We start from the raw sequence: 14,638 nt of genomic DNA on the forward strand, positions 1-14,638 counted from the left end.
AGGCCAGCGCCCTGGAAACCATCCAAGGCGCAAATCCATGGTCTCACGAGACTAACAGATGCCTATAAGGCTGATCAATACCTCCACTCACTAACCCAACCCTCTGCAACCCCAAACCCGCCAGACACCAGTACTTCATCATTTCCTGTCAGTCACGTTATGTACAGACACTCCTGTGCCTAGCATCACTTTATGGACATACAATCAATTGATGTACAGTATATAAGCTAACTAACCCACAACATGAAGGCAAAAGAACACTCTAAGCAACTCCATGAAAAGGTCATTGAAAAGCACAAGTCAGGAGATGAATAAAAGTAAATTTCCAAGTCACTGACTATCTCTTGGAGCACAGTTAAGTCAATCATCAAGAAATGGAAAGGTGTGATAGCTGTAAATCTGCCCAGAGCAGGCCATTCTCAAAATTGAGTGCGCCAAAAGGGGACTAGCGAAAGAGGCCACAAAGAGACCTATGACAACTCTGGAGGGGTTGCAAGCTTCAGTGGCTGAGATGGGAGAGACTGTGCGTACAACTGCTGCCCGGGTGCTTCACCTGTCGCAGCTTTATGGGAGAGTGGCAAAGTGAAAGCCACTGTTGAAATAAACTCACATGAAATCTCATCTAAAGTTTGCTAGAGGCACGTGGGATACTCTGAAGCTAGTTGGAAGAAGGTTCTATGGTCTGATGAAACCAAAATTGAGTCTTTTAGCCATCAAACTAAAAGCTATGTTTGGCGTAAGCCAAACACCGCACATAATCAAAACCACACCGTCCCTACCGTGAAGCATGGTGGTGGCTGCATCATGCTGTGGGGATGCTTCACCGCAGCAGGCCCTGGAAGGCTTGTGAAGGTAGAGGGTAAAATACAGGGAAATCCTGGAGGAAAACCTGATGCAGTCTGCAAGAGAACTGTGACTTGGGAGATTTGTTTTCCAGCAAAGACAACGACCCCAAGCATAAAGCCAAACCTACACAGGAAAGGCTTAAAAACAACAAAGTTAATATCCTGGAGTGGCCAAGTCAGAGTCCAGACCTCAATACAATTGAGAATTTGTGGCTGGACTTGAAAAGGGCTGTTCACTCATGATCCCCACGCAATCTTACAGAGCTCGGGAATAGAGAAAAACTGCAGTGTCCAGATGTGCAAAGCTGATAAGACACTTATCCAAACAGACTCAAGGCTGTAATTGCTGCCAAAGTTGCAGCTACGAAATACTGACTTGAAGGGGGTTAATATTTATGCAATCAATCATTTTCTGTTTTATATTTATGATTAATTTAGATCACTTTATAGAGATCTGTATTTCACTTTGACACAAAAGAGTCATTTTCTGTTGATCAGTGTCAAAAAAAAAAGCCACATTAAATCTGATGTTGTAAAACAATAAAACATGAAAACTTCCGAGGGTGGGGGAGGGGTGGTCGGTGAATACTTTGTATAGCCTCTGTACATAACAAAACAACGTCTTCCAGACCATGGAGCACCCACCAAACATATAAACCAAACAGTATACTATAAATAAGTTAACAAAATAAAAAACATAGAAACCATAGAAACTACAGCACAGAAACAGGCCTCTTGGCTGTGCCGAACCATTTTCCGCCTAGTCCCACTGACCTGCACACGGACCATATCCCTCCATACACCTCCCATTCACGTATCTGTCCAATTTATTCTTAAATGTTAAAAAAGAACCCGCATTTACCACCTCGGCTGGCAGCTCATTCCACACTCCCACCGCTCTCTGTGTGAAGAAGCCCCCCACTTAATGTTCCCTTTAAACTTTTCCCCCCTCACCCTTAACCCATGTCCTCTGGTTTTTTTCTCCCCTTGCCTCAGTGGAAAAAGCCTGCTTGCATTCACTCTATCTATACCCATCATCATTTTATATACCTCCATCAAATCTCCCCTCATTCTTCTACACTCCAGGGAATAAAGTCCTGGCCTATTCAACCTTTCTCTGTAACTGAGTTTCTCAAGTCCCAGCAACATCCTTGTAAACCTTCTCTGCACTCTTTCAACCTTATTAATATCCTTCCTGTAATTTGGTGACCAAAACTGAACACAATACTCCAGATTCGGCCTCACCAATGCCTTATACAACCTCATAACATTCCAGCTCTTATACTCAATACTTTGATTAATAAAGGCCAATGTACCAAAAGCTCTCTTTACGATCCTATCTACCTGTGACGCCACTTTTAGGGAATTTTGTATCTGTATTCCCAGATCCCTTTGTTCAACTGCACTCCTCAGTGCCTTACCATTAACCCTGTATGTTCTACTTTGGTTTGTCCTTCCAAAGTGCAATACCTCACACTTGCCTGTATTAAACTCCATCTGCCATTTTTCAGCCCATTTTTCCAGCTGGTCCAAGTCCCTCTGCAGCTCTGAAAACCTTTCTCACTGTCTACTACACCTCCAATCTTTGTATCATCAGCAAATTTGCTGATCCAATTTACCACATAATCATCCAGATCATTGATATAGATGACAAATAACAATGGACCCAGCACTGATCCCTGTGGCACACCACTAGTCACAGGCCTCCACTCTGAGAAGCAATTCTCTCTACCACTCTTTGGCTTCTTCCATTGAGCCAATGTCTAATCCAATTTACCACTTCTCCATGTATACCTAGCAACTGAATTTTCCTAACTAACCTCCCATGCGGGACCTTGTCAAAGGCCCTACTGAAGTCCATGTAGACAACATCCACTGCCTTCCCTTCACCCACTTTCCTGGTAACCTCCTTGAAAAACTTCAATAGATTGGTCAAACATGACCTTCCATGCACAAAGCCATGTTGACTCTCCCTAATAAGTCCCTGTCTATCCAAATGCTTGTAGATTCTGTCTCTCAGTACTCCCTCCAATAACTTACCCATTACCGACGTCAAACTTACTGGCCTATAATTCCCAAATTACTTTTCGATCCTTTTTCAAACAACGGAACAACATGAGCCATTCTCCAATCCTCCGGCACCTCACCCGTAGACACCAACATTTTAAATATATCTGCCAGGGTGCCTGCAATTTCAACACTAGTCTCCTTCAAGGTCCGAGGGGAATACCCTGTCAGGTCCTGGGGATTTATCCATTTTAATTTGCCTCAAGATAGCAAGCACCTCCTCCTTTTCAATCTGTACAGTTTCCATGATCTCACTACTTGATTCCCTCAATTCCATAGACTTCATGCCAGTTTCCTTAGTAAATACAGACGCAAAAAACCCATTTAAGATCTCCCCCATTTCTTTTGGTTCCACACATAGCCAACCACTCTTATCTTCAAGAGGACCAATTTTATCCCTTACAATCCTTTTACTCTTAATATACCTGTAAAAGCTGTTTGGATTATCCTTCACTTTGACCGCCAAGGCAACCACATGTCTTCTTTTAGCCCTCCTGATTTCCTTCTTAAGTATTTTCTTGCACTTTTTATACTCCTCAAGCACCTTATTTACTCCCTGTTTCCTATACATGTCATACAACTCTTCTTTATCAGAGTTGCAATATCCCTTGAGAACCAAGGTTCCTTATTCCTATTCACTTTGCCTTTAATCCTGACAGGAACATACAAGCTCTGCACTCTCAAAATTTCTCCTTTGAAGGCTTCCCACTTACCAATCACATCGTTGCCAGAGAACAACCTGTCCCAATCCACGCTTTTTAGATCCTTTCTCATTTCTTCAAATTTGGCCTTCTTCCAGTTCAGAATCTCAACCCTACGACCAGATCTATCCTTGTCCATGATCAAGTTGAAACCACTGGTGTTATAGAAACATAGAAAATAGGTGCAGGAGTAGGCCCTTCGGCCCTTCGAGCCTGCACCGCCATTTATTATGATCATGGCTGATCATCCAACTCAGAACCCCGCCCCAGCCTTCCCTCCATACCCCCTGACCCCTGTAGCCACAAGGGCCATATCTAACTCCCTCTTAAACATAGCCAATGAACTGGCCTCAACAGTTTGCTGTGGCAGAGAATTCCACAGATTCACCACTCTCTGTGTGAAGAAGTTTTTCCTAATCTCGGTCCTAAAAGGCTTCCCCTCTATCCTCAAACTGTGACCCCCCGTTCTGGACCTCCCCAACATCGGGAACAATTTTCCCGCATCTAGCCTGTCCAATCCCTTTAGGATCTTATACGTTTCAATCAGATCCCCCCTCAATCTTCTAAATTCCAACGAGTACAAGCCCAGTTCATCCAGTCTTTCTTCGTATGAAAGACCTGCCATCCCAGGAATCAATCTGGTGAACCTTCTTTGTACTCCCTCTATGGCAAAGATGTCTTTCCTCAGATTAGGGGACCAAAACTGCACACAATACTCCAGGTGTGGTCTCACCAAGGCCTTGTACAACTGCAGTAGTACCTCCCTGCTCCTGTACTCGAATCCTCTCGCTATAAATGCCAGCATACCATTCGCCTTTTTCACCGCCTGCTGTACCTGCATGCCCACTTTCAATGACTGGTGTATAATGACACCCAGGTCTCGTTGCACCTCCCCTTTTCCTAATCGGCCACCATTCAGATAATGATCTGTTTTCCTATTTTTGCCACCAAAGTGGATAACTTCACATTTATCCACATTAAATTGCATCTGCCATGAGTTTGCCCACTCACCCAACCTATCCAAGTCACCCTGCATCCTCTTAGCATCCTCCTCACTGCTAACACTGCCACCCAGCTTCGTGTCATCCGCAAACTTGGAGATGCTGCATTTAATTCCCTCATCCAAGTCATTAATATATATTGTAAACAACTGGGGTCCCAGCACTGAGCCTTGCAGTACCCCACTAGTCACCGCCTGCCATTCTGAAAAGGTCCCGTTTATTCCCACTCTTTGCTTCCTGTCTGCTAACCAATTCTCCACCCACACCAATACCTTACCCCCAATACCGTGTGCTTTAAGTTTGCACACTAATCTCCTGTGTGGGACCTTGTCAAAAGCCTTTTGAAAATCCAAATATACCACATCCACTGGTTCTCCCCTATCCACTCTACTAGTTACATCCTCAAAAAATTCTATGAGATTCGTCAGACATGATTTTCCTTTCACAAATCCATGCTGACTTTGTCCGATCATTTCACCGCTTTCCAAATGTGCTGTTATCACATCCTTGATAACTGACTCCAGCAGTTTCCCTACCACCGACGTTAGGCTAACCGGCCTATAATTCCCCGGTTTCTCTCTCCCTCCTTTTTTAAAAAGTGGGGTTACATTAGCCACCCTCCAATCCTCAGGAACTAGTCCAGAATCTAACGAGTTTTGAAAAATTATCACTAATGCATCCACTATTTCTTGGGCTACTTCCTTAAGCACTCTGGGATGCAGACCATCTGGCCCCGGGGATTTATCTGCCTTCAATCCCTTCAATTTACCTAACACCACTTCCCTACTAACATGTATTTCACTCAGTTCCTCCATCTCACTGGACCCTCTGTCCCTTACTATTTCTGGAAGATTATTTATGTCCTCCTTAGTGAAGACAGAACCAAAGTAATTATTCAATTGGTCTGCCATGTCCTTGCTCCCCATAATCAATTCACCTGTTTCTGTCTGCAGGGGACCTACATTTGTCTTTATCAGTCTTTTCCTTTTTACATATCTATAAAAGCTTTTACAGTCCGTTTTTATGTTCTCTGCCAGTTTTCTCTCATAATCTTTTTTCCCCTTCCTAATTAAGCCCTTTGTCCTCCTCTGCTGAACTCTGAATTTCTCCCAGTCCTCAGGTGAGCCACTTTCTCTGGCTAATTTGTATGCTACTTCTTTGGAATTGATACTATCCCTAATTTCTCTTGTCAGCCACGGGTGCACTACCTTCCTTGATTTATTCTTTTGCCAAACTGGGATGAACAATTGTTGTAGTTCATCCATGCAACCTTTAAATGCTTGCCATTGCATATCCACCGTCAATCCTTTAAGTGTCATTTGCCAGTCTATCTTAGCTAATTCACGTCTCATACCTTCAAAGTTACCCCTCTTTAAGTTCAGAACCTTTGTTTCTGAATTAACTATGTCACTGTTATGATCACTGGAACCAAAGTGCTCCCCTACACACACTTCCGTCACTTGTCCTAAATCGTTTCCTAACAGGAGATCCAATATTGCATCCCCTCTAGTTGGTACCTCAATATATTGATTTAGAAAACTTTCCCTGAACACATTTTACAAACCCTAACCCATCTAGACCCCTAACAGTATGGGAGTCCCAATCTATATGTGGAAAATTAAAATCCCATATCACCACAACTTTATGTTTCCTGCAGTTGCCTGCTATCTCTCTGCAGATTTGCTCCTCCAATTCTCACTGTCTATTGGGTGGTTTATAATACAACCCCACTAATGTGGCCATACCTTTCCTGTTTCTCAGCTCCACCCATAAGGACTCAGTAGACAAGCCCTGTAATCTGTCCTGCCTGACCACTGCTGTAATATTTTCCCTGACAAGCAATGCCACTCCCCCACCTTTCATTCCTCTGCCTCCATCACATGCAAAATGTCGGAACCTTGGAATATGCCAGTCCAGCCCCTCCTGTAGCCAAGTTTCACTAATTGCTATAACGTCATAATTCCACGTGTCAATCCACGCCCTCAACTCGTCTGCCTTCCCTACAATACTCCTAGCATTGAATTATATACACCTCAGAAGATTTTTACCACCATCACAACCTATTTGCGGCTTTGTTTGAACTTTTAACATCATTTATTTTCAGCCCAGCCACACTGTCAGCTCTGGCACTCTGGTTCCCATCCTCCTGCAAATCTAGTTTAAAGCCTCCCCAATAGCACTAACAAACCTCCCTGAAAGGATACTGGCCCTCCTGTAGTTCAAGTGTAACCTGTCTCTCTTGTACAGGTCCCACCTGCCCCAGAAGAGGTCCCAATGATCCTGAAATCTGAAACCCTGCCCCCTACACCAGTTCCTCAGCCACTTGTTCATCCTCCAGAGCATCCTATTCCTACCCTCACTGGCACCTAGCACAGGTAGCAATCCTGAGATTACCACCCTCGAGGTCCTGCTTTTCAGCTTCCTACCAAGCTCTCTATACTCACTGTCCAGGATCTCCTCACTCTTCCTTGCTATGTCATTGGTACCGATGTGCACCACGACATCTGGCTGATCACCCTCCCACTTCAGAATGTCATGCAAGCGATCAGAGACATCCTTGACCCCAGCACCCGGGAGGCAACAAACCATCCTGGATTCTCTGTCACGACCACAGAACCTCCTATCTGCACCTCTGACTATCCAGTCCCCTATCACTACCGCTCTCCTCTTTCTCCACCTTCCCTTCTACACTGCAGAGCCAGACTCAGTGCCAGAGATCCGGCTACTGCAGCTTGTCCCAGGTGAGTCATACCCCCCAACAGTATCCAATGCAGTATACTTGTTGTTGAGGGGAATGGCCACAGGAGAACCCTGCTCTGCCTGCCCTTTCCCCTTCCCTCACCTGACAGTGACGCAATTTCCTGTGCTCTGCTCCTTTGGCGTAACTACCTCCCTGTAGCTACTATTTATAATCTCCTCATTCTCCCGAATGATCCGCAGGTCATCCAGCTCCTGCTCCAGTTCCCTAACGTGGTTTGTTAGGAGCTGCAGCTGGATGCAGGTTCAAAGTGTGTGCAGTAAAGTGCAGTACGGGTGAGCAGTAAACAGCTCGCTGTCCCGGTGACAAGACTTCGGTGCTGGCAGAGTATTCATTAGTCTCAGAGCCCAAGGGAAAAGCTGTCGCCCAGTCTAGCAGTGCTAGTCCTGGTGCTCCTGTACCTCCTTCCTGATGCTAGTGGGTCAAAGAGATTGTGGAACGTGTGGTAAGGATCCTCAACTAGGCTTTAGATCCTTCATCTGCAACGCTCCTGGTAAGTGTCACAAATAAGCGGGGAGGGAGACCCCAAAGGTCCTCGTGGAGCTTTTCACTGCCCTCTGTGGGGTTCTGTGGTCCGATGCCTTCCAGTTTCCTTACTATACAATGATGCAGCCAGACAAGACCCTCTCCATGGTGGTCCTGTAGAAAGGGGACGTAGGGAGCTCTGCATGGCTCAGTATCTTCAGAAAGTGTAGACTCTTCCATGCCTTCTTGACTAGTGAGGGGTTAGTCCAGGTTAGATCATCCATTATGTGCACACCGAGCAACTTCGTACAGCAGAGCCGTTGATGTGCAATGGGGAGCGGTCGACCTGTGCCTTCCTTAAGTCCACAGACATCTCTTTTGTCTTGTCCATGTCGAGATTCAGGTTGTTACTCTTGCACCACTTGACAAGGCTCTCTACCTCCACTCTGTATGCTGACTCATCATTGTTGCTGGTAAGGCCATCACTGTCGTATCATCAGCAAACTTGACGACGCGGTTGGACCTGAATCTGGCAGCACTGAGTCTGCAGCAGACTTTGTTCGCCTTTACACAGGAGAACAGGAAATAAGACTAAACAACTTTGTTATGAACAGCCCTTTGTAACTCAAGCATTCACTGTCAGACAGTAGATGCAGAATGACCTGAAAGGGATTTGGTGCAGCCCAAGAATAATAGGGGAGAAATCAGCCAGGATTTAAATACTGGCCCACGTTATTGCTTCATTGATGGACACGTGGCCAGGTGGTTAAGGCATTGGACTAGCGACCTGAAGGTCAAGAGTTCGAGCCCCAGCTGAGGCAGCGTGTTCTGTCCTTGAGCAAGGAACTTAATCACTCATTGCTCTGCGATGACACTGGTGCCAAGCTGTATGGGTCCTAATGCCCTTCCCTTGGACAACATCGGTGTCGTGGAGAGGGAGACTTGCAGCATGGGCAACTGCCGGTCTTCCATACAACCTTGCCCAGGCCTGCGCCCTGGAGAGTGAAGACTTTCCAGGCGCAGATCCATGGTCTCGCAAGTCTAACAGATGCCTGATGGACAAGGGCTCAATGTCACAGTGTCCATTGTAGAGTCTAACCAGACACAGAAACAGTACCTTTGGCACATCGGGCTCGTGTTGATCAAGATTCACACCTGCCTGCGTTTAGCCCATATTCCTCGAAACCTTTCCAATACACTGACCCTGTCCAAGAACCTTTTAAATGCTGTTTATTTTCAAATGGTTGCATTTATTATCAGAAACTGTACACAGCATACAACCTGAAATATTTGTCTTTACAGACATCCACAACAATCAGAACCCCACAGAATAAACGGTAGAAAAAGGTTAGAATTCCAAAGTCCCCTCTCCCCCCACCCCACAAACAGTAGCATCAACCTCCCCCCCAACCCGTTTCAGCAAAAAAGCAACAAACACACTCATCTGTAGTCAACAAAAAAAGACTTGTTTACCCGACACTTGGACCTCTCCCTCTCCCAAACATGGACAGAGAGTTATCACCTGTTTTTCATGTCGAATGGGGAGACGACAGTCGCTGTTTTGGTGTTACAGGTGCCGTGACGCTCTTTTATTCGGAGATTCCTGATGCAACAAACTCTCCCCCAGTCAAGAGGAAAAGGGTGGGAATGTGACCGCTCGACTACAGAGACCGCGATCCATACATCCGCCACAGCGAAATCCCGATGTTCCTCCTCCCGCGACACCTCAGTGTGAGCTGGCATCGGTCGCCCACAGGGCTGCACCCCGGAGGTGCCATCTTCCAAGCCGCGTACCTGCTTCAACCACTCGCTCCAGCAGCTCGTTTCATGCCATGACCAGCCTCAGGGTGGAAGCGTTGCCATTCTATTAAATCTCTTCCCTCTCACCTTAAATCTATTCCCCTCAGATCTTGATTCCCAAACCCTGGGGAAAAAGACTGTACACATTCAGCCTACCTATGCCTCTGCGAACTTGATATAACGCTACAGGGATACAGCAAGGTAACAGTCCGTCTGCACCAGTCCACGTCTGCACTACCCAATTAACCTACCAACCCGTACGTGTTTGGACTGCAGGAGGAAGCCGGTGCACCTGGAGAAAACCTACAAGCTTCTTACAGACAGCGGCAAGAACTGAACCTGGGTCACTGCCATTATACTAACTGCTAATTTACCATGCTTGCTCAAACTCTCTGCATAATTCAACCACACAAGACGCAGCAACATCTTTGTGGATCTCCTCTGCACTTTTCCCAGCATCTTTCCTGTAGCACGGTGGTCAAATCTGAACGATTTAGCATCACCAACAAACTGCATCCGAAGTTCAGCCTAAACCAACCCCTCTCACATTCCCAAACCCACCATTTGAAAACTCCAACACCACGGCTCATCTGCCTCGTTTTCCCCTCCGCAGCCCCCACACAAACCACGCAGCCCGGCATTAGTACCTGGTTCTCGTCCGGGTTGAAGTCGCTGCGTCTCTTCGGCTGATTGTATGGAATTCCCTTCAGGCTCCCGCCATTCCTCCAAGTCTTGCCATGGTCGTCGCTCAGAATGCAGAATATCCCGTCTTCCTTGATTGTTCCGTGCCCGCAGGCGATCAAGCGGCCCTTGTTCGGCGGGTACTTTTTCTGTAGGAAGCCATCATTGGAAAGTTTGAGAAAGTGCCCAGAGCTGTCGACTTGTGTGAAATTACTTAGTGAGAAAGGAATTTGGTTCCAGCAGGAAGAGTTGCCTACTTTGTGCTGGGAATGTGTTTAATTTTAATCAATACCCTATGGCGGGGATGATGGAAGAGCTCAGACAGTAAGTGCCTTTACCACTCATTCAAGTACCATATGAACTCTACAACCTCTGAGACAACACTCAGCAATTGATTCTTTTACCTTGTTCTACCGCAATGCACAGTGTAATGAATTGGTCTGTACGACCAGTGTGCAAGCCAAGTTTTTCACTGTACATGTGGCAATCAGAACGTTTTTGGATCACATAAACAGAGTCTGAGAGGCATAACCGAAAAGCAGGTCCACCATGTCTATATCAAACCCACTTACCTGCAGTACATGGTGAGGAAGGCAAACACAATGTTAGCATTAATTCGCGAGGACTACAATATAGAAACAAGGTTGTAATGTTTTATAAGGCATTGCTCAGACCGCACTTAGAGTATTAGCAATTTTGGGCCCGACATCTAAGAAAATATGTGCAGGGACTGGAGAGGGCCCAGAGGAGGTTCATGAGATTGATTCTGGGAATGAAATGGTTAACGTACGAGAAGGGTTTGATGGCTCTGGGCCTACACTCCCTGGAGTTTAGAAGAGTGAGGGGGGAATCTCATTGAAACGTACCAATATTGAAAAGCCTGGATAGAGTGGATGTGGAGAGGATGTTTTCTGTAGCGGTGGAGTCTAGGACAGAGGTGGTCCATTTAGAACAGGGATGAGGACACAGGATACTGAACACGTGGAAATCAATGCCACAAGTGGCTGTGGAGGACAATTCATCAGGTACTTAAAGCAGAGGTTTACAGATTTTTGGTTAGTAAGGGTGTCAAAGATTACGGGGAGAAGGTGGGAGAATGGGGTTGGGGGGGGTTACTAAATTAGCCATGATGGAATGGCAGAGCAGACTCGATGGGCTGAATGGCCTAATTCTGCTCCTACATTATGGTCAAACATAAAGTCCTAAAGCATGGAAACAGGGTTTATGGATCAACTGGTCCACATTGACTCTGCAGCCCATGGAGTGATCACATCTGCTCACATTTGGAACATACTTCAGGAAACATCTCCTATGCACTTACCTCCATGGCTTTCAAAAGTTCCTAATACGTCCAACTCTAAATATACACCACCACTTGTGTGAGGAACCTGCCCCTGATATCCCTTTTAAATCTCTCAACTCTGATCCTACACCGATAACCACGCGGTTTAATCACCTTCTCACTGGGAAGTAAAAGACTACGTGCTTTCACTCTCTCTGTGGCCCTCATGATCTTCAATCCTTCCATCAAGTCAGGAGGGGGAAGGGGAAGAGTCAGGTATTGGAGAGTACCCCTGTGGCTGTATCCCTTGACAATAAGTACCCCTGTTTGAGTACTGTTGGGGGAGACAGCCTACCTGGGGGAAGCAACAGTGGTCGCACCACTGGCAGAGAGTCCGGCCCTGTGGCTCAGAAGGGTAGGGGAAGGAAGAGGAAGGCAGCAGTGATAGGGGACTCTATAGTTAGGGGAGTGAGACAGGCGATTCTGTGGACGCAGGAAAGAAACTCGGATGGTAGTTTGCCTCCCAGGTGCCAGGGTCCTGGATGTTTCAGATCGCATCCACGATATCCTGCAGTGGGAGGGAGAACAACCAGAGGTCATGGTACATATTGGTACCAATGATGTAGGTAGGAAAACGGAAGAGGTCCTGAAAATAGACTACAGGGAATTAGGAAGGAAGTTGAGAAGCAGGACTGCAAAGGTAGTAATCTTGGGATTACTGCCTGTGCCATGTGACAGTGAGTACAGGAATAGAATGAGGTGGAGGATAAATGCGTGGCTGAGGGATTGGAGCAGGGGGCAGGGATTCAGATATCTGGATCATTGGGACCTCTTTTCGGGCAGGTATGACCTGTATAAAAAGGACAGGTTGCACTTGAATCCCAGGGGGACCAATACCCTGGCAGGGAGGTTTGCTAAGTCTACTGGGGAGAGTTTAAAATAGAATTGTTGGGGGTGGGAACCGAAATGAAGAGACTGGGGAAGAGGCGGTTGGCTCACAAATAGAGAAAGCTTGTAGACAGTGCGAGAGGGAGGATAGGCAGGTGATAGAGAAGGGACGCGCTCAGATGGACGGTTTGAGATGTGTCTGCTTTAACACAAGGAGTATTGTGAACAAAGCGGATGAACTTAGAGCGTGGATCAGTACTTGGAGACATGATGTGGTGGCCATTACAGAGACTTGGATGGCTCAGGGACAGGAATGGTTACTTCAAGTGCCAGGCTTTAGATGTTTCAGAAAGGACAGAGAGGGAGGCAAAAGAGGTGGGGGCATGGCACTGAGGATCAGAGATAGTGTCATGGCTGCAGAAAAGGTGGACATCATGGAGGGATTGTCTACGGAGTCTCTGTGGGTGGAGCTTAGGAACAGGAAGGGGTCAATAACTCTACTGGGTGTTTTTTATAGGCCGCCCAATAGTAACAGGGATATCGAGGAGCAGATAGGGAAATAGATCTTGGAAAGGTGTAATAATAAGAGTTGTTGTGATGGGAGATTTTAATTTCCCAAATATCGATTGGCATCTCCCTAGAGCGAGGGGCTTAGATGGGTGTTAGGTGTGTTCAGGAAGGTTTCTTCACACAGTTAGAGTAAGGGGAATTATGATGCTATCAGGCAGGAAATTGGAAGCTTAAATTGGGAACAGATGTCCTCAGGGAAAAATATAGAAGAAATGTGGCAAATGTCAGGGGTTAGTTGTGCGGGGTTCCGCATAGATATGTTCCAGTGAGACAGGGAAGTTATGGTAGGGTACAGGAACCGTAGCGAACAAGGGCTGTAATAAATTTAGTCAAGAAGAAAAGATTACAAAAAGTTCAGAGAGATAGGTATTGTTAGAGATCTAGAAGATTATAAGGCTAACTGGAAGGAGTTTAAGAAGGAAATTAGGAGAGCCAGAAGGGGCCATGAAAAGGCCTTGGTAGGCAGGATTAAGGAAAACCCCAAGGCATTCTACAAGTGTGTGAAGAGCAAGAGGATAAGACGTGAAAGAATAGGACCTATCAAGTGTGACAGTGGGAAAGTGTGTTTGGAACCAGAGGGAAAACCAGAGGTACTTAATGGATACTTTACTTCAGTATTCACTATGGAAAAGGATCTTGGTGATCGCAGTGATGACGCAGCAGACTGAAAAGCTTGAGCATGTAGATATTAAGAAAGAGGATGTGCTGGATATTTTGGAAAGCATCAAGTTGGTTAAGTCGCCGGTACCGGACAAGATGTACCCCAGGCTACTGTGGGAGCGAGGGAGGAGACTGCTGAGCCTCTGGCGATGAGCTTTGCATCATCAATAGGGATGGGAGAGGTTCCGGAGGATTGGAGGGTTGCGGATGTTGTTCCTTTATTCAAGATAGGGAGTAGAGATAGCCCAGGAAATTATAGACCAGTGAGTCTTACTTCAGTGGTCGGTAAGTTGATGGAGAAGATCTGACAGGCAGGATCTATGAACATTTGGAGAGGAATAATATGATTAGGAATAGTCAGCATGGCTTTGTCAAGGGCAGCTCGTGCCCTACGAGCCTGATTGAATTTTTTGAGGATGCGACTGAACACATTGATGAAGGAAGAGTTGTAGATGTAGTGTATATGGATTTCAGCAAGGCATTTGATAAGGTTACCCCATACAAGGCTTATTGAGAAAGTGAGGAGGCATGGAATCCAAGGGGACATTGCTTTGTGGATCCAAAATTGGCTCGTCCACAGAAGGCAAAGAGTGGTTGTAGATGGGTCATATTATGCATGGAGGTCAGTCACCAGTGGAGTGCCTCAGGGATCTGTTCTGGGACCCTTACTCTTCGTGATTTTTATAAATGACCTGGATGAGGAAGTGGAGCGATGGGTTAGTACGTTTGCTGATGACACAAAAGTTGGGGGTGTTGTGGATAGTGTGGAGGGCTGTCAGAGGTTACAGCGGGACATTGATAGGATGCAAAACTGGGCTGAGAAGTGGCAAATGGAGTTCAACCCAGGTAAGTGTGAAGTGGTTCATTTTGGTAGGTCAAATATGATGACAAAATATAGCATTAATGGTAAGACTCTCAGC

At 46.1% G+C, this 14,638-nt stretch overlaps 1 protein-coding gene across 1 annotated transcript in view; it reads right to left on the bottom strand.

Moving 5' to 3' along the window:
- The window catches only part of neu1 (neuraminidase 1), a 61,607-nt gene that overhangs the window by 13,201 nt on the left and 33,768 nt on the right, over nucleotides 1-14,638 (bottom strand). The window contains exon 4 of the mRNA XM_063047959.1: nucleotides 10,285-10,467. Coding sequence (XP_062904029.1) covers nucleotides 10,285-10,467 — 183 coding nt within the window. The remainder of the gene's footprint in view (nucleotides 1-10,284; nucleotides 10,468-14,638) is intronic.

This window comes from Mobula hypostoma, chromosome 5, assembly GCF_963921235.1.
Source record: "Mobula hypostoma chromosome 5, sMobHyp1.1, whole genome shotgun sequence".
In the NCBI taxonomy this organism is placed as follows: domain Eukaryota; kingdom Metazoa; phylum Chordata; class Chondrichthyes; order Myliobatiformes; family Myliobatidae; genus Mobula; species Mobula hypostoma.